Source organism: Uranotaenia lowii, chromosome 2 (genome assembly GCF_029784155.1).
Source record: "Uranotaenia lowii strain MFRU-FL chromosome 2, ASM2978415v1, whole genome shotgun sequence".
NCBI classification, from domain to species: Eukaryota; Metazoa; Arthropoda; class Insecta; order Diptera; family Culicidae; genus Uranotaenia; species Uranotaenia lowii.
The window spans coordinates 330,329,676-330,352,254 of record NC_073692.1 but is presented as its reverse complement, the minus strand read 5'-3'; the positions used below and the strand labels follow the sequence as shown (position 1 = coordinate 330,352,254).

At 35.5% G+C, this 22,579-nt stretch overlaps 1 protein-coding gene across 3 annotated transcripts in view; it reads right to left on the bottom strand.

Moving 5' to 3' along the window:
* LOC129746121 (tyrosine-protein kinase receptor) overlaps positions 1-22,579 on the bottom strand; it is a 90,379-nt gene that overhangs the window by 25,511 nt on the left and 42,289 nt on the right. For 2 of the 3 annotated variants that reach the window (XM_055739608.1, XM_055739607.1), the window contains exons 2-5: positions 14,323-15,902; positions 1,235-1,843; positions 1,086-1,167; positions 800-961 (exon numbers count right to left, since the gene is read on the bottom strand). In XM_055739608.1, coding sequence (XP_055595583.1) covers positions 800-961; positions 1,086-1,167; positions 1,235-1,843; positions 14,323-15,135 — 1,666 coding nt within the window. In that variant the 5' untranslated portion in view covers positions 15,136-15,902. Of the gene's footprint in view, positions 1-799; positions 962-1,085; positions 1,168-1,234; positions 1,844-14,322; positions 16,463-22,579 lie in introns of those variants that run through there. The other variant, XM_055739606.1, reaches the window with a different exon arrangement.

Sequence of the window (22,579 nt, the reverse complement as noted above, 5' to 3'; positions counted from 1 at the left end):
TTGAATCTGGAATCGTTCCATTAAGCAACTGTGGTGGTGGGATAAAAAGTCAAATATGTAGTTTTTGTGCCAAACGAAGAACATTCGGCTAAAATTATTATAACTTCATTAAAATTCAAATTTTTGAGCTATTTTGAAGGTTCAGGAAACAGAAATAATAATTATAGATAGCGCACGTGTTCCCCAAATATTAAAGTCGAAAAACTTCTTCATTGAACGCTATCTCAAAAACCACATGATAGAAAAACACATAAAAAATTGCTCATAGAAACATTAAATTGCCAGGTACTTCTCTGAAAATTTCATAAAATTACATTGATGCATTAAAAAGTTATTCACAAAACAAAGTGTTGCATTTTTTTCGAGTACAATCGGATATCTTCTATCTCTTTTTAAATTAAGAAAAAGTTAATACTGTTGAATTTCTTATTTTTTGCTCGGTAACATTGTTCACTAAGCTCCAAAAAGCCAATTTTTCCACCTGAGAGCAGAAGTTTGTCCGAGAGTGAACTGTGATTCAAAATTTTAACTTTAAACATAAGTTCACTTTAGAAGAGTAAAAAATTAAATTTTCCAAGCTTACATACATATCAATACAGCAATTCTTTATGTAAATTTTAATTAAAGTATTTCTTGATTTTCTAAACCTAAAATTATTTAGAATCATTAATGCAGTAAACATTCACTCGCTCCAATTACAGCGTTGCCAAAAAGTATTTGAATGCTCTTTATGTATAAAGTGTTTAATGGTCCAATAGAATCTCGATTCGCCGGAATCCATTCTGGTGCGGGTACTCACCGGTGGTATTTAGGCCCTCGTGGGTGTGATCCCAATCCGGTCCGGTTTTCTCGGTTGGCGTTGGGCCCGAATGGCGCGCCCAGGAAAGGATGGCGTTACCATAATTTTGCCAACCGCACCACCCACTCTCGAAATCGCACCTCCCACCGTACGGGATTTTATCTGCAGCACCAAGAAGAGAAATGTCAGAATGAGAGGGTGTTTTTTAAATGTCAACTGTTTTTGCTGCTGCTTTGTTTCTGCCGTAGGTGTAATCAGAATTCGGTCCAGCTGCTTCGATACTTACCGCAGTTGAGATTTTCATCTTCCTCCTCGTCGCAATCCACAGTGATGTCGCAAATTTTGGGAGTTTTGATGCACGTTGGTACCTTTTTGGAGATAATTAACAGTTACTTATAATATCTTTTATGAGAAAGTGCAAATTCAAAAACACACCTTATTCTCAGTACACTGAACCTGCGAGAAGCTACAGTTGTTGATGCTGGGAGAATCTGGGAAACAACTCACGAGGCGTAGATTATCGATACTGACATGTCCACGTGCCATTCCACCCAACCGATTTGGGACGACTTCGAACAGGATTTTGAAATCCTTCGAGATCCGATCAATTCGAAATTTGTTCTGAATCCATCGTCTCAAATCATTGCCCATGACCTCGGCCGGAACCCAGGAGGACTCGTGGCTGCCCACAGTTTCAATTACGATCCGCAAGCTTCCATAGCCCATCGAGCTTTGATGAGTGTACATTTCCAGATAGCAATTTTCCTTGGTGGCCGCGAAAACGGGAGAAGTCAGAATGTGTGGGGTACTATTAGAGGTCAACCGCAGATGCAGGAAGTGGCCATTGGCGTTGTTCAGCAGATCAAATCCTGGGCCAGGCATCATTCCCGTTCGGTTCGATTCGGTAAGGTTAGCTCCCGTTACTACCTGGAATCCACTGGGATCGTTCTCATCCCAATGCCAGGCACATTCCGTCTCGAAGTTGCACTTCACCCCGAGAATGTCGTCCATCTCGATGTTGCTCCACTGGGGATTGTGCCACCGCTGTTGGAAAAATAAATAAATGAATACAATGTTATTTGCATGTTCCAACCTTTAAAACTTTTCATTTGTTTTTTGTTTAAGTAATGATACCCAGCAAACATTTTTGTAGGTATATTTCTCAACAACTTTGTTAAACGTTTCATATACATTATAGAATTATCGTATGAAACTCTAAAAAACAGCATTTACCTACCAAAGTGGATGCAATATACATACAAATTTTCAACTTCTGGCTAAAGCGATAAGAGTATATGATTTCGGCACCATATTCATACATACTGGAATTGGAGAACGGTTGCCTTGGACCGAGTGAATTTTAGGAATTATGTTCGTCAAGTTATGTCGTGAGACGGAATACTATGTAAATAAAATAAATAATTCATACATACTGAAAGAATGCAAGAGAGCACAAGTTATCATATATCCGATTTAAACCATTTAATCGGACTTCGAGTAACGATTTTTATGACCTTTTACTTGCGTTTGTTGGAATTAAGATTCGCAGTAACGTTTTTGATGACTTGAGTTATCATTTTTAATACGATTTTATGTTTGCTGGGTATGTATTTATTTAAAAAAAAGGCGTAGAGAAGAAATAAGATTTACATTTTTTTTAAGAAGTAAGTATTAAACATATTTTAATTTTGAAGATTGACTCTAGGATTGTCAAATAATTGAATAGATTTCTAGTGAGATGTTCATTGTTATTTTACAGTTCAACTTAAATTATAAAAAAAAAAAAAAATTTTTCAAATTCAACTGCCAAAAACTTCCTACATCCTTTTTCCAATCAAGCATACTGAAGATAATAAAATAACTTTAATTTACTTCTATTCTTTTCCTTAAATTTTCATCCTATGACCCCCCAAAAAAAGTTACCTTCTTAACCCTTCATTTCATGATTTTTTATTTTTTCTCGAAAAAATTCTCAATAGTGTGCAATGATGAATACATGAAGGGAAAAATAAGGAAAAAATATTATTTTCACATATTTCGGTTATTTAGCAAAAATATTAATTGTTGCATATTTACAACAACATGAAACGGTTACACCTTTTTTCCTTCACACTCGACAACTGGAAATAAATGCTTATTCCTAATTTCTTTTGCACTAATCATAGTTTTCGCACAGGAACTTCGCAAATCTAGATTTCTGGACACCGGAAAGTTAAGAATTTATCTGGGAGTAGTTATGTATGTTGGTTTTCCACCATGGGTGCACGGATTCACCGCAGTTTCTGCCTAAGTATGTGCTCTCAGGCATTCTGGGACCGACCCCATGGCTTCGTATGTAGGTATATTTTGGAAGAACGAGCCAATCAGGTTACTTAGAGGTATTCCGGCATCCGTGCATATACCTGGCCAGCTGGCAGCTGGTTAAACATTCATATAACCAGTTATAAGAGGAAACACATCTTACCTGTCGGCTTCTTATGGGATTCGAACCCAAAAGTTGTCTCGCCGATACCGGGAATCGAACCCAGCCTGGCACATTGGAACCAGACTCGCACCAGCTTATCCACTAGACTACAAAGACTCTCGAGAAATTAGCTAGGAGTAGTTATGCGATAATATACCACCTACTGAGGAAATTATTTCTTACGTTTGCTTGAAGGTGCTAAAAAAACGAACACACACATATAGGATCTCAGTGAAACTTCATGTTTCTTTGAAGAGATCTAATTTACTTAACTCTAAGGCGTACATCTTTCAAGGATTTTATGGCTAGCATCTTACCACCAGACCACGGAAAGAGCACTATATGTGTCGTGATCGGGATTCGATCTCATGGACTCTGGCTTAGATGGCTGGAACGCTATCCTCTAGGCCACGACCGGCGGCAAAATGGAAAGCTTCTTACCTATACAACTTTTCTGAACATAACCTTGAACAAATCAACACAAATCAATTCCGAAAACGTATTTAAATTGGTTCTGATGAAGATTCTTAATCTTAAATCATACCATAACTATATGCCAGTTTTAATAAACAAACTTGATATTGAAGAGCAAAGTCTCAATTTAGTTTTGAAGGAATGATCCAATTACAAATTACATTAAACTATTAAATATCATTTGTTGGCAAAATTAAAAGAACAATAAAGATTTCTTCGGAATGAGCATTAGAATTTGGAACGTGATTCTAAAATTAGAATTCAAACTTGAAATCAGTTTAAGAATAAAAAAGAAATAAAAATAAAACTAAATTCGAGAACAAAAGGTTTCAATTTAAAATCAACTTCCAGAGCTTCCAGGAAAAGGTTAAATACTATAAATAAAGAGCATTTTTTGTCGATTGATAATAAGAAACGGCTCATACTTTAGTAAAAAATAATGAGCATTGTAATTTTCAATCAAATCATTCCTTCATCTCTAAGAAAAAAAAAGCAAAACAATACTTCAAACCTCGGTTATCGAATGTTGGCAGATAGTACTGAATTTTCAAGTGGAAAAATAAAAAAGCGTATTCGTTGTTTGTTTTTAGATTTTTAAACTCTCTGGATAAAGCCCCGTACTTGAGTTTGAATCACGTTGAATAATATAGAACTTTTGAAAATTGGTGTATGCTTATTTTGCAAGTTGTGAAGGCATCCGACATTTTTTTTATTCAAAATATGTATTTGTTATACCAATGGGCCGCGGAAAAAAATCAAAATAATGTGTTTTACATACGCTAAATTACAAATCCTAGATAAGTTAATTATTCGGACCCGTCCTAGTTTAAAGTTTGATAAATTTTGAACTTTTTATAATATTTTTCTAGTTTTGATAACGGTTTAGAGCAAAACTTTTATTTTTTTCACCTCGGGGGCCCTCTTTATTCAGGGGGGGGGCAATTTTTCTCATCCCCCCCCCCCTCTTAATACGGCCTGAACATGATAATAAATCATTTATAACGAAAACATTGTCATCGGGAAACAAATACACTGTTTAACGATGCAAGTTTCGAAAACACACTTTGGAACCCATATAACTACCTAGGGTACTACCGTTGCATGGTGTTGCATATTTGCAACAGTTATTGAAAACCCATTATATCAGAACAAAAAACAAAAAAAAATCTCAAATTTTGTTTATTATGTGAATTACTTTAGTGGGAATACGAAAATATTTTTTTTGAGTCGAAAAAAAATTCTCAATATGAATTACACTAGGCCAAATATTTGAAAAATTAGGCTTTTTCCACATTCCATATTTTTCAGATTCAAGTGGGTTTTTTTGGTTCCTATAAACACTAAAAATATTTTTTTTTAATTGAACGTGATCTTGAAATTATAAATATTATTCCCATCGACAAAAAAAATTTACTTTTTAGCTAAATGTGAAGTTTAGAACAGTTTTAATTAATTGTTGCATATTTGTAACTTTATGAAACGAAGGGTTAATTTAGTTCAAAACAATAAATTTAAAGAATTCAAGCTTTCACAAAGAATAAAATGTTGAAATATAAGAATAGATAACTGGCCTGTTTCTCATTGCCTATAGAAGTATCGTAAAACATTGCAAGTTGAAAATAAGCTTGACAAAACTAAATCCAACTAATTGAAACTGATATTGATGCTTAACAACGCTATTATTGTCAAAAAATTAAACCCCTTTCGGTGGCCTCTTCCCTCAAAACTCCAGTGTGCAAATTTTTAAACCAATCCATGGCATAATAACGTCAATATCGCAAAAAAAACAATAAAAAATTAATATGGACGACCCCTTTTTCCGCCCTTGATCCAAAACTTGAAACCTGTAATAAATTTCTTGTTCCTCGAAATTTCCAAGAACAAAGTCTCATCTCAATCCGTGAGTGAACAATTAATATAGAGATTCTCTTTTGTCGACCCCTGGCTAAAAATTAGACACCTGAAATCGATTACCTGTCCCTGAAAACTCCCGTGTGGAAATTTTCATCCCAATCCGATGTAAAATAACGTCAATATCACAAAAACAGTGACAAGTTAATATGGATGACCCCTTTGGTCAAACCCTGACTAAAAATTGGATAATTGGAATCAATTGTTTGTCCTTAAGAACCCGTATGTGGAAATTTTCATCTCAATCCGATGTAAATTAACGTCAACATAAAAAAAATATTGAAAAACTATTATGGACGACCGCTTTTGCCGGCCCCTGATACTGAATTAGATACCTGAAATCGATTGCACGTCCCTAAAAACCCTTGTGTTTTCGAAAACTTCATTTTAAAAAAAATTAAGAGTTTACTATTGCTTTAAAAGATTAAGATTTAAGGCATTAAGAAGTTCATAATCAACTCTAACGATTGACATATTGGAATGAATATTTTCATCATAATTTTATCGTCTGGGACACATTTTAAAGTATGTTGGTAATCCACCATGGGTGCACGGATTCACCGCAGTTTCTGGGACCCCATGGTTTCTTATGAGCTGTTATGGAGTGAATGTATTGTGTTGATGTAGGTATATTTTTGGAAGAACGAATCAATCAGGTGGGCTAGTTTACTTACAGGTATTCCGGCATCCGTGTATATACCTGGCCAGCTGGCAACTGATTGAACATTCCTATTATATAGTCAGTTATAGAATGAAACACATCTTACCTGTCGGCCGCTTATGGGATTCGAATCCAAAAGTTTTTCTTGCCGATACCGGGAATCGAACCCAGTACGCCTGGCGTACCAATACCAGACTCGCGCCAGCCTATCCACTAGACCACATCGGCGCTTTGTCTGGGACACATTTTAAAGTGGTTAAAAATAAACCTTAACCTAAACATTTTGTTAGATTTTTCCAACAAAGTGTAAAATTTTAGAAGATTTTTTTTATTATTTTGAGATAACAGGTTTTTATCAACAATAATTGGAGATAACAGGTTTGATGTTCTGTTCTATTTGACAAATTTATCTAGTACATTTAATTTATGTTATACATTCCAATTTCGAGATATAGCTGAGGGATCAATTACTCCAGGGATCAAGTATCCTCATTCTCCTCTATAGATTTTAATGAGGATTTTGGATGAAAAAACTATCAGTTCTGTTCAATTTGGTATTTTCATTCCCAACCGTTTGTGATGAATTAATTAAGATACTGATAGGGTGACCAATTCTTGTATTAAATCATAGAATTTCCAACATATTGAGAACCAAATCTGAGGTTTATAGACTTTGACTTCAGGCACAACTACTCTGAAATGTTAAATTTAATTTATAATGATATTATGATAAATCAAATACGGCACTCCAACTTACTCATGAATTTGAAATCTGCACATTTAATCCGCTTTATGATGAAATGCGACTAAGTAAATATATGAAATTTCTCGTTGTATGTTTTTTTGCGGTTCTTAGTGTGTTGAAAATATCACAAAAAAGTAAAATTTAGTTAGTTTCCATTGGTATTTATGTTTTTATAGACTATATAATTATTCCACCCAGTTTTGTTTATGTTAGCTAATTATTTAGAAAAAAAAAACAAATCAATGGTTTTCAAGAAAAAAAAATCAATTATTTTTCATTTTTTCCTATTTTTCCATTCCATATGAATTGAAATGAATCTTTAAATCAACCAAAGGTTAGCTGACATTGTGAAACTTCATTATTTCAACCGGGATGGTAACGATCTTTGTGCCAAAATGGCATAATTTTTTGACCAGTTTGTTTTTCGGCTCAAATTTCAGAATGTTTGTTTTTTTTTTCTTGATCAAAAGATAGTGAACATGTAGACAATTCTCAAATGGTATAATTAATGAAAATCTGTTCAATAGTTTTGAAGATTTTTTCTTAAAAATGAAACATATTAAAATAAATTTTGGAATGTTACAGATTATGTTGGTTATCCACCATAGGTGCCCGGAGTCACCGCAGTTTGTGTCCAAGTACGTGCCTATTTGCATTGTTGAGATTAATAAGTTCAACAAATCTCTAATGCAACGCGTACACCATACCCGGACCCCATGGCTGCGTATAAACTGTAATGGAGTGAATGTGTTGTGTTGATTTAGGTATGGGAGAGTGGGGAATCATGGGCCACTTTTTTTCGTTGTTCCATAACTTCTTTATTATAAAAGATAAAATAAAAATAAAAAATGATATGGTTTTCTACATTTTCAAAGTATCATAAAGTATTTTTTAAAAATTTTTAATAAGTACTGTTTGAAAAAAAGCAATATTTTTTGGATTTTGAAAAATGGTGGGGATTTGTGACCACAAAACCTAAATTGACCAAATAACATGCAAAGTATATGAGTTGACCCAAAACTGTGATTTCTTAATTCATTTCGTTATTTTAAAGTAATTTCAGGAGATGAAATAAAAAAGAGAGATGTGTATCATCGCATAGATTCCAAAACCTGGCTCGCGAACGTTTTGGCAAAATTTCTTATATAGGATGGACAAAATATTTTTCATAACTCTTCATTTGGCATAAGAAAACTTTACAGATAGGAAAAACATATTTTAAGTTGTAATTGTGTATAAAAACATAAAAATAGAGGTGATTCAAGATGGGTGACCCACGATTCCCCACAATCTATGTTTTGCAAATTGGTTGCGTTTGTGTGACTTATTGATGTTTCATCAAAAATTCCTTTTCCACGTGAAAGATCATGACAAAACTAAGCTCATAAGCCGAGTCAATCAGGTGGGTTAGTTTACTCACGGTATCCCGGAATCCGTGTATATAGATACCTGACCAGCTGGCAACTGATTGAACATTCCGCAGTCCTCAGTCAGTTACAAGGGGAGAACATTTCTTACCAGTCGGCAGCGATACCGGGAATCTAACCCAGTAAACCAGTAACCCAAAACTGAACTCGCGCCAGCCTCTCCGCTAGACCACCTCAGCGCTTATATATTTTGTAACGTTACAGATGATTTAAAATCGTTGATCGATAATATAGAAAATCTATTGAATGACTCTTCTTCGACTTTCCGTTCATCATTACTTATTTGCAGTTTTTTAATCATAAATTCGCCTTTTATTCCAACTGAGTTTGTGGTTGAAACAATTTCATCTAAAAACAGATTCAGCAGTGTCTAAAGACAAATGCCAGATGCAGTACGAAAATGCTCAAGAGCATTGGGTTTTTGGTATACTCTGATGAGTTATCGGAAGCTAGGCCTTGCCAAGGATACCAGTTTAAAATTTACCACATGTTATGGGTACCGTAGAACGGGGTAACGTTGATCACCGGGGTAAATTTGAACAACAATAAACTTTTCCACATGATCATCAATAACTCAGTCTATAGTTTGAATATTTGAAAACAGTTTTCTACGTTTGAAAGCCTGTTAATTGAGTTTAATAGGCAAAATTGGGTTTGTATTTGAAATTGTTTTCTGATAATAAAAAAAATAATTTCAAAATCTTAAAATATCTATTTTTCCAAGGCTCGCAAACAAACATGAAACATAAAAGCATGTAGAAGCAATTTGGTTGTTTAATGTGAAAGAACAACTTTTTCTTTTTTGTATATGAACAGTTATAGTGCTATTTTTATAGTCATTTAATGTTAAATTTTTGAAATTAAAAAAATAAGAACATTTTTCAATAGCGAGACCGTATTGGACAAATGGATAGGAACCCCATCAAATAATTGACTTTAAAAAAAAAATGAAAATGGAAATAGGTGTTTTGTATCCTTTATGATCAAGAAAACTCGTTAAAACCGTCAGAATAGAGACTGATCAATGTCACCCCAAAGCATCAAATTCTGAACAGAGATGAAAACGATTTTGAAATCAAATTTAAAGAGGTAAAATAAATTTCTTAATCCATGTTTTACGTTCATAGGAGTCCAGTACTGGTTTTAAAAAAATAAAACATGCCACATTCCCCTTAACAGGAAAAAATAATCGAAATATATTGAAAAAAGTGATAAATTTTACCCCGGATTACGGTACTAAGTTATGATCAGCATTGTCACACTGGAAGCATTGTCTTGTTTTATTTTAAATCATTATTTTTTAAATTTAACTTGGAACAGAAATATTTAATATCTGGCAGCATTGTAGAACTGTAGTTTTCATATTAAAAATGCTTACCAATATTCCAAAAAAAAAATTATTAAAAATTTTCAAACAATTGAGAAAAGTAGTATAAAAGCTCCCGGGAAACTAATTTGGCATTTACCTTTCCTTTGATTTTATATGAAGATATATGAAAAAGTAAAAGCCAACTTGAAATCCCTGTAACAATTGTTTTTTGTGTTGTGATATTTGTTCTTTAATTTTTTATCAATGGTAAAATTTAAAATTAATACATTTTCATTGATCAAAGACTGTTATAGATTCAAACATTTCCCGATCAGAGAAGTATATCAAAATTGTAACCCACACCTATCTCAGCGAGATATTTATATCTTTTCCAGTTATAGTTTTGTATAGTGAATTTTGTTTATGTTTTTTCGAAAAAACATTTATATCCCACGTGAGCTTTCATTACGTCGTGTGAAACATATTAAGAATTTACAGAAAACTGCTGCAAAAGTTATCAAACTTTATTAAAAGTATTTAAAGTATTAGTTTATTTAAAGTATTAGTTATCAAATATTTTAAAATGTATTTCATCTATAGAATATGTTGTCCAGTTAATGGAAAAAAGCTGCGACTAGTTTATGACCGTATTCCTCTATGGTACATGCTCAACTGAATATCCTGTTCCTGCTGGAGTGTCCCAAGGCAGCATACTGGGACCGATATTATATTGCAGATATTCCGTCTTTTCCTGAAGGGTGCAACATTTCATCGATACTCGACAGTCGGCAACATGTCCGTACCCAAGCATCCCTTTTTAAATTCCAATAGTTAATCAAGTAACCTATAGAAATTTCCATTGTCAATTTCAATTTACTAGTGTTCGGCATCGCTAACTGAAAAGTTAGCGCTGTTTATTAAATCGTTAACATAATGACAGTTAGCGATCACTAATTTAAACCACTAAATGTGGTGAAAAAATTATCGCTTTAGTTTAAAGCGCTAACCGCTAATTGATTAAAATCAAAACGGTATACTAAAAAGTTCTCCTTTACAATTTTTAATATTATGTTTTTTGATGTACAAAACTTATTTCTCACGAAACCACATAAAATATTGATATTTTTTTTATTATGGTTGAGTCAAACTTTTTTTAAAAATTGAAATACATTACAAACATAGTTAAGATTTTATGTGTGCAATCTTTTGTCAAAGAGTCAACCAGAAATCATCCTTTTCAAACAATTTCTATTCGGACTTAAATCAATGGATGAATGAATTTTTTAATAACAGTTTAACAATGCCAACTAATTCGTTGATGTTTTTTTTCTTATTTTTCTACTGTTAAATGAGTTAACATACAGTGTTTTGAAATTTTTAGATATCTCAACAACTTGAAAAACTTAAGGTTTGTAGAGGGTGAAAACTAGATATATTTCTAAAGATATTTTTTTATTGATTTCTGCATCTTTTAAAGATGCTTAAAGAAACGCTTAAAACAAGAGATAAAAAGCAATTAAAAAATTAAAAGAGAGTTATGAGTAAACATTATGACTGATTCCCAGTGTCTCCTTAGTCTGGTAAAATACTAAATCCCAAGCACCCCAAAGTCCCATACTTGCAGCGGCCTTTTAATTCAGCTTCCAAAAAATTCTGAAATGAGCAAACTTACCCGCCTTGAGGGTCGCACCCGCCCAACCAGACAGCCAGCCATCCAAGAAGAAAGCACCTCAATGCTTTAGTAAATGACTTAGTAAATCCCGTTTTGAGCACTTGTGTGCCCTTCATGTGACTTAAGTTCCTTGCAACGTACATATTTATTACTTTTGCAACTTTCAAGTTCATCAATGAGCACATAAAGTTCACTAAAGGGAATTGGGCAGTTGATTCTCTTTGTCAGCTAATATGTAACTTTTAAAGCCTTCATTCAAGTGAATATGTGACTTGGTTGCTTGGAAATGTACCTTTGCTGCTTTCATAAGTTTCATCAAAGACCAACCGTTAGTTTTAAACAAATACCTATATTAGTGTAAGCGGTTTTCAATCAGCGGAATCAAAAGGCGGAGCAACCAAAAGTTAGCGGAATAATTAGCGATTCGCGAATTAGCACTGTTTGTTTCTCGTTTGCACGTTCTCATTGGAAGTTCCAATAGTTCGATTATGATCCATCAAAATTACAATTTATCAGATAAACTTATATAAATTCCTATTGTACACCTTCATTTCACCCGCATGGGGGCTTGTGATATAGCTCAGTTGGCAAGTCAGTTGCTTTCTGACCCGATGTCCGTGAGTTCGAGCCCAAGAGTAAACATCGATCACAGTTGTACCGGATAAGTTTTTCAATGACTTGTCCGCCAACTTCATCGTTGATATAAGTCGCGAATAGCATAAAGATGTTAAAACGACTATAATCGAAACAAAAAAAAAAAAAAAAAACCCGCATGGCTGCCTGTCTTTGGGCGCTTGAAAAACGTCCCTAAACAAGCGGCCTGCATCGGTATATGTGGGATCAGTAGGAAAATAAAGATCCACTTCCTAACAAGCTCAGGCAGAACAGTAGGAAAAGTCACGCAGCTGGTAGTATAGAATAGAGATGGAAAAGTGATGAGTTCGAATCCCATCTCTTATTGACTTTTTTGCATAGCATTCCAATAAGATTTTTAGTTGATTTATCCTATATGAATGAGTTATGATTTTGTTTAAATTATAACAACGTATCTCATCTTGATATAATTTAGATTTTCTCTTCTGATCGGGTACATTCGTATTTTATAATTCTTATGCTTATTTCAAAATAAAGCAATGATCGTTTTCAACAATTATTGACTTCCTGGTCAAAATCCAAAACAATTCATCCTAAACTGTTACTCTGTATTCGAAATTATTTTATGGATTGTGATTATTAATCATAATCAATTCTCATTTTGAATCTCGGTAATAATGGTAAGATGGTAGTGTGTGTTTGAAATAAAGTTTAGGATATTTAATCTATTTATTGTGCCTTCTTGAAGAAATTTTAGTACCGTAAACTGGGGGAACTTTGATCACCGGGGTAACTTTGATCAACATGAAATGTATGAAGATAATCATCGTTAACTAAGTCTACGTTTCTACGTTTGAAAGCCTATAAATTGAGTTTCAAATAGGCCTAATATGGTTTGTAGTTGGAGATTTTTTATATTACTTAAAATGAAGTTTTCAATTTTTAAATATCTGTTTTTTCAAAGACTCAGAAAAAAACACCTATCCTGATGAAATTATGGCATTTAGAAGCAAATGGGTTGTTTTATATAAAATTTTAACTTTTTTCCTTTGTATTGGTATAATTTTAGAGGGTTTTACTCCATTTACCCAAAAACCATTGCCCAGAATGAAAAAGCCCCAGAATTTCAATCGCCAGAAAGAACCATTCCCCAGAATTTTTTTCCCCAGACGAACCATTCCCCAGAAAATTTTCCCCAGAATGTACCATTTCCCACCAGTATGAACCATTTACCAGAAATCTTTTCACCAGAAGAACCATTTCCCAGAAAATTGAAAACATTTATCCTTACTAGAAATTAATAAATAAAAAGGAATTGGTACAAAAAAATGGGGTTTCATAACTTAATTCTTTTGCGGCAAAGCCGCAACCAACGAGGTTGAAGGGGTCCAAATCCGAGGTGGCCGCCGACCCGGCGTCGGAAGCGGTGGCCCCATTACATTGGTCTAGGTCTGCCGGGGCTTCCTAGGTCTGCGTGAAAGCTAGGGGTGATCCCTTAGCCCCGTCCGCCACGCGACAGCGTGAAAGACAAAACGTCTTTCAAGTTCGAACGCGCAGCGTAAGGAGTCGGATACCAAAACGGTTTTTTAAAGGACCATGGTAAGCATTGAATCAATTAAAGTACCATAAACCATAAACAAAGCACAATATTGGTTCTAAAATAAATTTAGTTGGAAAATTTCAAAGTTGTAGTAAAATGATTTAAAAAAATCATTTTGAAAAAATGAATTTCGAATCATATGAAATTTACAAGAATTCATTAGAAAAAAAAACAAATAAAAATACAATAGGAAAAAATCGGGGATTTGTGCCATTCTGGGAAATGTTCCATTCTGGGGAAAAAAATTCTGGGAAATGGTCCATTCTGGGAAAAATTTCTGGTAAATGGTGCATTCTGGGGAATTTTTATCTAGAAAATGGTTCATTCTGGGGTTTGATTTCGGGTATTTGTCATTCTGGGAAAAATTCATTCTGAGCAATGTTTTTCGGGTAAATGGGATACAATCGTTTTAGAGTTATTTATATGGTCATTCTATGATTATTTTTGGATTTTTAAGAAAACGGACATTTTCTACGAGAAAGCCTGCATAGAAAAAATGGCTAAAAACCCTATCAAATGTAGGTACATATTATGAAGAGTAGAACATGAAAGATATCCTAGGGATAAATCATCCCAGAGTATGAAAATCCCGTACAAAAAAAAATATAATCCTTCTAGATCTGTTAGGTATTCACTAAAATTATTTCAATACAAATTTGCTCTTACCTCGTGAACCTTTTCTCGAATCTGCCTCAACGGATCGTCACCCTGCCGATTGTCGTAGGGTCTCCGTCGCGGACCACCCCAACCGGGTGCTGGAACCGCGTGCCCCAAATTGTTGTTCCCGTTGTTGGGTAACGGTATGTTCGGATTTCGTCCACCCCCAGCACCCCCACCGATTCCCCCACCACCTGCCCCAATACCACCAACGACACTTGTTGCCCCAGTGCCTCCTCCTTCGTTTCTGGGTTCGAATACGTTTTCGTTGGCGGATGAAACAGTTAGCTTTTGCCGGGCTAGCTTTCGCAGCTCCGACATCGAAGACTGCTTCTTGCGGTTAATCGGACTGAATGGGATCCTTCGATCCGTTTGGCCATCGTTGGAACCCGCTCCAGGTGAAGAACCCGGCGAAGGAATGCTACGTGGTTTCTGGGCCCAATCGGGGATGCCATTGCGGGGCCCACTTTCGGAGGCAATGTCGTTGATGCTGTGTGCTGGTGGGACGTTGTTGTGAATGAATTCTTCGTCTTCAGAATCGCCCGCTATCGCGATCTGGTTGTTGGTGCTACTACTGTGCGCCGGATGTTGATGATACTCGGGTACCCCGGTGGTTGGAGTTTGGAAGGCATTGATTACGCCGGAAGAGTGCAGGGTCGCTCCGAGAGTGTTGTTGTTGATCGGGCGCTGGCCACTGACATGGTCTAGCCGGGTGGCGCTAAGTAGAACTAGGATAACTAGCTCCACTAGCGATAGCCACCGGTTGAAAGTGTATGTCGTCCTGCTAGTGGCGAAATGGTGGTAGGTCGCTATTTTTGGCATTTTTCCTTTTTAGATTCAGGATTTTGTTTTTCGCTGCTTATTTATTATTCTGTGATTTGCTCACTGATTTGCTTCTTCGCTTCTCTCCCCGAAGCCATGTAGGTTTGTATTAGTGTTTGAAAACTTCATTTGTGTGTTTTTTTTCTAAAAGAAAACTGACAGGATGATGGTGTCTGGAGAAAAGAGCTGGCGGAGAGCTATCGAGGATAGGTCCTGGCAGAGCGGAAAACCGACAGCCTGTCTGAGTAGTGTAACACGGTATACTGTGAGCTGGTGCTTCGAAAATTGGAAGGACTTACAGGAAAATCCTTGCACCCTCCCAGAGCTTACCCAGCTGTCTCCTCCCTTTTCGGGGTTTGACTTTTTCTTCGACGTGCGCTGTTACTCCTCGAAATATTGCAGGATAGAAAGAAAATTAAGGCTGGAAAATTTATTCTCCTCCAGCTAATGTTTTATGGCTCAAACACCTGTCCAAAGAATCATTTTTCAATAGTTGTTCATTATACTGACACTTGAATGAGCTGTTACACATGATTTTATACACAATAGTAGTACTACGTTTCATTTTTCATACATTTTTTTCGTTCTGCTCACAGAGGTGGTCTAGCCTTAAATATGAACACCATACTTCTTCTTCTTTTCGTCGCCATCATCGACGGCCACTAAATGGAAGCAATAATCCACCTTCAACGAACCAATCGCTACCCAAAATTCAGTATGTTGCATGATTTTCGGCTATTTCTTCGATTTTTGTGCTCCCAAAATCACTACGATAAAAATAAACCCCCCAATGAATCAATCCGTCATACGTTATCCTTTCTCGAAGAGTCCTTCCATTTTGGATAAATTTTCGTCATCACACCGTGATCCCACAATACTGAAAGAACTTCACCGATAAATCCGTACTTCATCCATTCTGATCATTAAGGCTGCATCCAACGTATCCATTTTCAACCACCATTCATTATTACGGCCCAAAAATTTGTTCCGCTCCAAGCAGATTACCCGTGTTAATATAGTAAAAAGGACAAGTCGACGCCCCGTCCGATTTTTTTTCTTCTCCGCCTCGCACAATCGGAGGTGCTCGCACCAGGTTTGCAAAAACGCAAAACCCCAAAATTTCCACCAGATCTTTACCGTCCCGGCCAATCGACACTTTTCTCGAATCCGCACTAGTTTCCGGTACGAAACTACGATATTTTTCCGGATCACAATGGCGATTTTCCGCGCGCCGTTTGCTAAAAAATTTTCAAGTTCGTCCTACTAGCGCAAACGTGTGCGATGGTGGCTCCACTCAATTCGAGATGGATGGTGATGATGATGCTGCTGCTGCTGGCAATAAGGAAAATTTTCCCTATCTTCTATACGCGAGACCAATGGATGGGTCCAGTGAAAACCAGGGGATCACTTTTCACTCACACGCCAAAAAGACCCCCTTTTACCTACTTGGTTTCGGTCGGGATGCTGAGCGAGGAGAGCGCCCGCGAGATGATGCTGGCAGTCGGATGACGTTCTCTTTCGCGAAGGAAATTTTGATAAGAACGGAACTAGAATACCATGCGCCTCCATTATTCGGGGGATGCTGTGGGGCTTCAGCAAGGATATTGAAACCGAAATTTGAATTGAACCGGCAATTTTAGACGCTTAAATGAGAATGGTTCGAGAACAAACGCAATACCAAGAAAACTGTGATACATTTGTTAGACAAATTCTAGATGTTTTTGAGAAAATTGAAAAAAACATGAAACATGAGAAAATTGAAACTAAACTTGATAATGAGTTTATGCAACACCTTAAACATATCTACGATAAGCTAGAGACCATGGCCGTGTGAAAGGGAGGGGGAGGGTTCTAGGAGTTTAACCCGAGGGATTGCAGTGGAGAGAGAATTCTTTGCATTTGAAATGGTAATGATCAAAATTCTACAACTGCTTCAGAATTAGCATATTTTAACTCTCTCTGAGCATTGGTTTCTCTTATTTTAACTCAAACCTTCTCATATCTCCTAACAAATTGTCATAAATTACCACAAATTCAATCACTGGCTGCACAATTTGTGTGATCATTGACGTATTTTCTTCGTTTATTTCAGTCCCCCGGTTAACCCCTCCATTGAGATTTTTTCCCAGTCAAATTTTCAGTTAAAGCTATCAACCTACCGTAATAACGAGAAATTACTTGATCCCAATAGGTGTTTGATAATCGGTGTGAATCAGCGTGAATTTTGAATTGCATTCCACAAAACTTATGTTTTGAAACTCAAATCTTAACCCTTCGTTTTATGAAGTAACAAATTTGCAACAATTAATGTATGAAAAACACACAAAACCCTACCTCATCTTCAGAATGTGTTTTCTTTAAGAAATGTGTAAGTACATAATTTAGGGAAGAATGCCACCTCGTGATAAATTCCTGGTTAAGAAAATCATTTGGAATCAACTTTTGTAATTTCAAATTTTTAAATTTTTCACGAGGGACCCCTATGAATCATTTGTTATATGCCGTCCTTGAGAACATATAATATTTTAAATAAAGGGTGATACGGTCAAAATTTGGTCAAGGGAAAATGCGTGTAAATCGGTGGAATCGTTTATTTAAAAAATCAAATTAAATTTATTTTTAAAGTTTAATTAGTATAAAATTAAGGAAAAATATTCAGTTAGGCTTCCGCTTTTCCAAATCCGAATTGCCGGGCCTTACGCTTAATCCCTGCCATCAGATTTTTTATAGCCACCTTTTCCACCTTCTTCGCCGCAGAAAGCCAGTTTGCCTTGAACTGCTGCTCGTCCTTAGCAGTTTTTTTTTGGTTTTCTTTAGGTTCCGCTTGAGAATAGCCCAGTAGTTCTCAATTGGGTGAAGCTCTGGCGTGTTGGAAGGGTTCTTGTCCTTGGGAACCACCTGCACGTTGTTGGCGGCGTACCACTTCATGGCCTTTTTACCGTAATGGCGAGATGCCAAATCCGGCCAAAACAGTATGGAACAACCGTGTTTCTTCAGGAAAGGCAGCAGACGTTTATTCAAACACTCTTTCACGTAAATTTCTTGATTGACAGTCCCGGAAGCTATGAAAATGCTGCTTTTCAAGCTACTGGTACAGATGGCTTGCCAAACCAGATATTTCTTCGAGAACTTTGACAGTTTCATGTGCTTGAAATATATACTACCTTTCCCCTTCCCTTTGACGTATAAAACTCCTGTCCCGGAAGCTGCTTGTAGTCGGCTTTGACGTAGGTTTCGTCGTCCATTACCACGCAGTCAAACTTCGTCAGCATCGTCGTGTACAGCCTCCGGGATCGCGCTTTGGCCGTCGTATTTTGTTTATCATCGTGATTTGGAGTCACTTCCTTCTTGTAAGTTCAAATTTAGGTTTTTTAAACGCAAAATTGAAAGAAATACGTCAAGTTGATATTGACCAAATTTTGACCGTGTCACCCTTAATACAAAGAAACTGTAAACGGCAATGGCAAACCAATATGTCTGATATCAATAATTGTTAATCTATCATGTGCAAACATTGCGGACGAATTGAACAAAAAATCAAACATGAAAATGCTGATTAGAGCTGTTGATTGCAAAATTCAATTACAATTTTTTTAATTACTCTATCACCATACACAAATCTCTTGATAAGAAAAATTTAAAGATATGTATTCAAGCTCCTTTTTTAATTATTGATAACTTGATATAAGCTTCATCAACAGCAGAATAAATATTTCCCTCATGACTATTGTGAACCAACATTAAGACTTCTGACAAAGAATCTAATATAAAAAAATACAACATAAATTAATTCAAATTCCATGGAGATACAGACAGTTCAACAGTGAAATTCAGAAGCTTAAACCAAATTTTATTCAGACCCACAGTTCAAAATCTTCAATCGTAGTATAAAATTCCAAAATAAATTTAAATACAAAATTGAGAATCAAAGTTACAATCAGAGCAAGGCAGAAATAGCACAATTTATTATTTAAATCCAAATATTTATTTCACTTTCATATCATGAAAATAAAAAAAATCGTGTTGAAACTTTTAAAATGTAATGTGGATTAACACTTATTTATTTATTTCATAGAAAAAATTAAGAAGCATTTGCCAAAAGTACTTCTAAATGTGACAAAGGTTACCTTCGAAAACAATCATTCAGAATCTAAATTGAATATTCAAGACACAGAATCATAGTTCTGAAAGAAGATATGATCGAAAATTTAGAATACTCTATTTAGAGAATCGCTCAAGGAATTCGCAATTCAGGTCAATTGAAATTGGTCATTTTTAAAAATGTTTTTCTTAACTTCCTTCACTTTTGAAAATTTCTGAAAATTTTCTTTCAAATACTGATGATTTCTGTAATTTTCAAATTTTGACAAATCTAAGAATAAGTTAATCTATCTTCCGTAAAAGCCGTCACAAGTTTTTAAATGTGGAAAAAATAATTCCATATCAGAAAATAATGCTTGATTCGCTGGAAACTCCTGAAATATTTTCTTTTTTCTACACATTAAGGAAAGTGATGTATTATTTATTGTGGGGTATGCATTCAAGATTTCCAGGATTTATTTGCGTTTGCCCGATGTTTCAAAGTTAAGGGGATACATAAAGCAAACTAAGGTCTAAACCAGGCTCAATTTTTCTGTGCTTGTTTTATCCAAATTGCTTTTTTGGAGTTTGAAAAGAGATTCGAACGCTGATGACGTGTTTCTATAAAAAATTTAAAATTTTAGTTGGTGTTAGTCACTTTATTACAGAATTTTTTTTTGAATTATCACTGAATTCTGCTTTGATTTGTACGGATTGAATATTGAAAAAATCGAGATTAAATGGCCAGATATTTCCAGGTATTGTAAAAATTTGTGCTATTTCAGCTAAAAAAAATGCGTGAAAAAATCTGCAATGCTTACTCTAGGGGCCCCCCCTGAACTTGTATTAGAGTAAAACATTTCGAGATATTATTTCAAGGGTTCAATATGTTACCCAAGCAACCAAAAGTCCCATAAAACAGGTACAAAAACGATTACTCAGCCCCATCATTGATATGAAGTACGTTCTATGCAGCTCAAAATTTAAGTTCTTATTGATACTTTCAAGTTCCAAAACAAGTCTTAATGATCTTCTATTCAGCTTCCAGCGGCCTCTCAACTCAGCTTTCGAAATATCGCAAAATGAGCAAAAAAAAACTTCTCTCTATCTCAACTGAACCGTTGGCTTCGGTTCATATCACCTTCTCTTGATTATTTACTGTGTTCTGTACCGGTGCCGCAATGATGTCACGCGCCGGATTTCAAACTAGACAAATTGCTCAATTGCCTCTTTCCTACATTTCCTACATTTATCGCATCAGAATGGTCACTCAAGTACAAAATTACTTATTGAAAAAAACTTGCCCGGCTTGGGGATCGAACCCCGACCTTCGTGGTGAGAATCGAACACGCTACCACGAGACCACGCCTAGATGTTGTTCTAACTGAAACAAAAACTCGAAGAGGTGATTTAATTTTAAAAGCACATCAATGCACTTTTTGTGACTTATCAAATCCCGTTTGAGCACTTCTGTGCCCTTTATGTGACTTACCAAATCCCGTATTGAGCACTTTTGTGCCCTTTATGTGACTTAAGTCCCGTATAACGTACGTATAGATCACTTTTGCAGCTTTCAAGTTCGTTAATGAGCACATATAGTTCACTACCGGGAATTGGGCAAAACAAGTCACATAAAACGTACATATTAATCAGTTTTGCAACTTTCAAGTTCATTAATGAGGATATAAACTTCACTAAAGGGAATCGGGCAGTTGATTCTCTTAGTCAGCCAATATGTAACTATCAATGCCTTCATTAAAGTGAATATGTGACTTTTGGTTGCTTGGGTATATTGAACATTTTAATGCCGTTTTCATTTTTTCCTAGTTTTCTAGTACTTAAAGCAGTAAGATTAAAGTTATGTTTAAATTTTAATTTCACTTGGGGGCGGGGGGGGAGGCGTTGGGGCGGGGTGTTGTGGAGGCGAAACAAAGGAGCCGGGGAAATTACCCCTATTGCCTAGTTATTCTTTATTCCCTATTCTGAAATGCAGGAAATACAGGAATCCGAGACATCTGGAAGCTTTAGTAACAATGTACGAGATATGGTCTTTGAATGAAAGTTGATATTACCGACCATGGCCTAGAGGATAGCGTTCAAGTCTTCTAAGCTAGAGGTCATGAGATCGAGTCTCGGTCACGGCATACATAGTAGGGTAACGGACTTATTTTGGACCAGAAGACCTATTTTGGACCACCTTGTCTAGCTCTCTTATAAAGCAACTAATAATGAAAAATATTTGTGCATTACATTAAGTGCCCGGGCTTCAACAATATTTGCTAAAAAAATTTTATGATTATTTGTATTATAAGAGAGATAGACAAGGTGGTCCAAAATTGGTCCCCTGGTCTAAGCTTCAAATTATTCTTCGATTAAAAGGATAAAAACAAATTCAGAATCAGTTTTTGTTCAAAGCGGAGTGAATGGAGTTGAAAGAACCTTGCTTGATTGCGGTTTTTTTTGTGTTGGTACTTGGATTTCGTTTTTAACTCAAGGGGCCCGAAGTGACATTTTTCAAACATGAACATGTTTTTTTTAAACGAACATAAACACATACAGGGTCTCAACGCAACTTGATGTTTCCTCGAAGAGATTCCCTTTTCTTAACTTTAAGCGTACCTACATCTTTCGAAGATATGATGGCTGGCATCTTACACGTGCTGAAAACACCAACCCACAGAAAGTGTACTATGTATGCCGTGATCGGGATTCGATCTCATGACCATTGCACAGTGGTCCAGAAATGAAATTTTGCGAAATTATTAGTGTCTTCTCCTTAAGTTTGATGCATTTTATGTCTCAAACAAACTTTTATAACAACATAGAGGTGGTCATTTTGATTGGAAAAATTTTAGGGTGGTTCATTAGATTTCTGAAATCCGACAATTATTTTCAAACTGATAAGAAAGATTCCTACATTACTCTACAATCTCGTAGAAAATAATAATTCATTGAACTTTGTCCAAGACACCACACATCTATCTCTTGAACTGAAAGTTTTATGACAACTTGTTTTCATGAAGTTAGGTTGGTCTTATAAAAATCAATTTTTTCTTATTATCTTTTCATGGTGATATTTTATCAAAATTATTTATTCAGCAACATTTTAGATAATTATAATGCGCATCTTTTGTTGTAAACGGATTACCAAAATTTTGTTTTGTTTGGATTTTGTTTGGTAGATGTGAGGCAATATGTGTTGAAAAATCTCTCATTCAGAGCTCCAATTGGAGCAAGTCGAAAATTTGATCGTTGATTGCATTTGAAAGTTCATATTTTAGTTCAATTTTTCAAGTTCAAGTTCAATTTTAAAGATTGTAATTTAAAATAAAAAAAACTGGAGATATGTTTTTTGATTAATGCA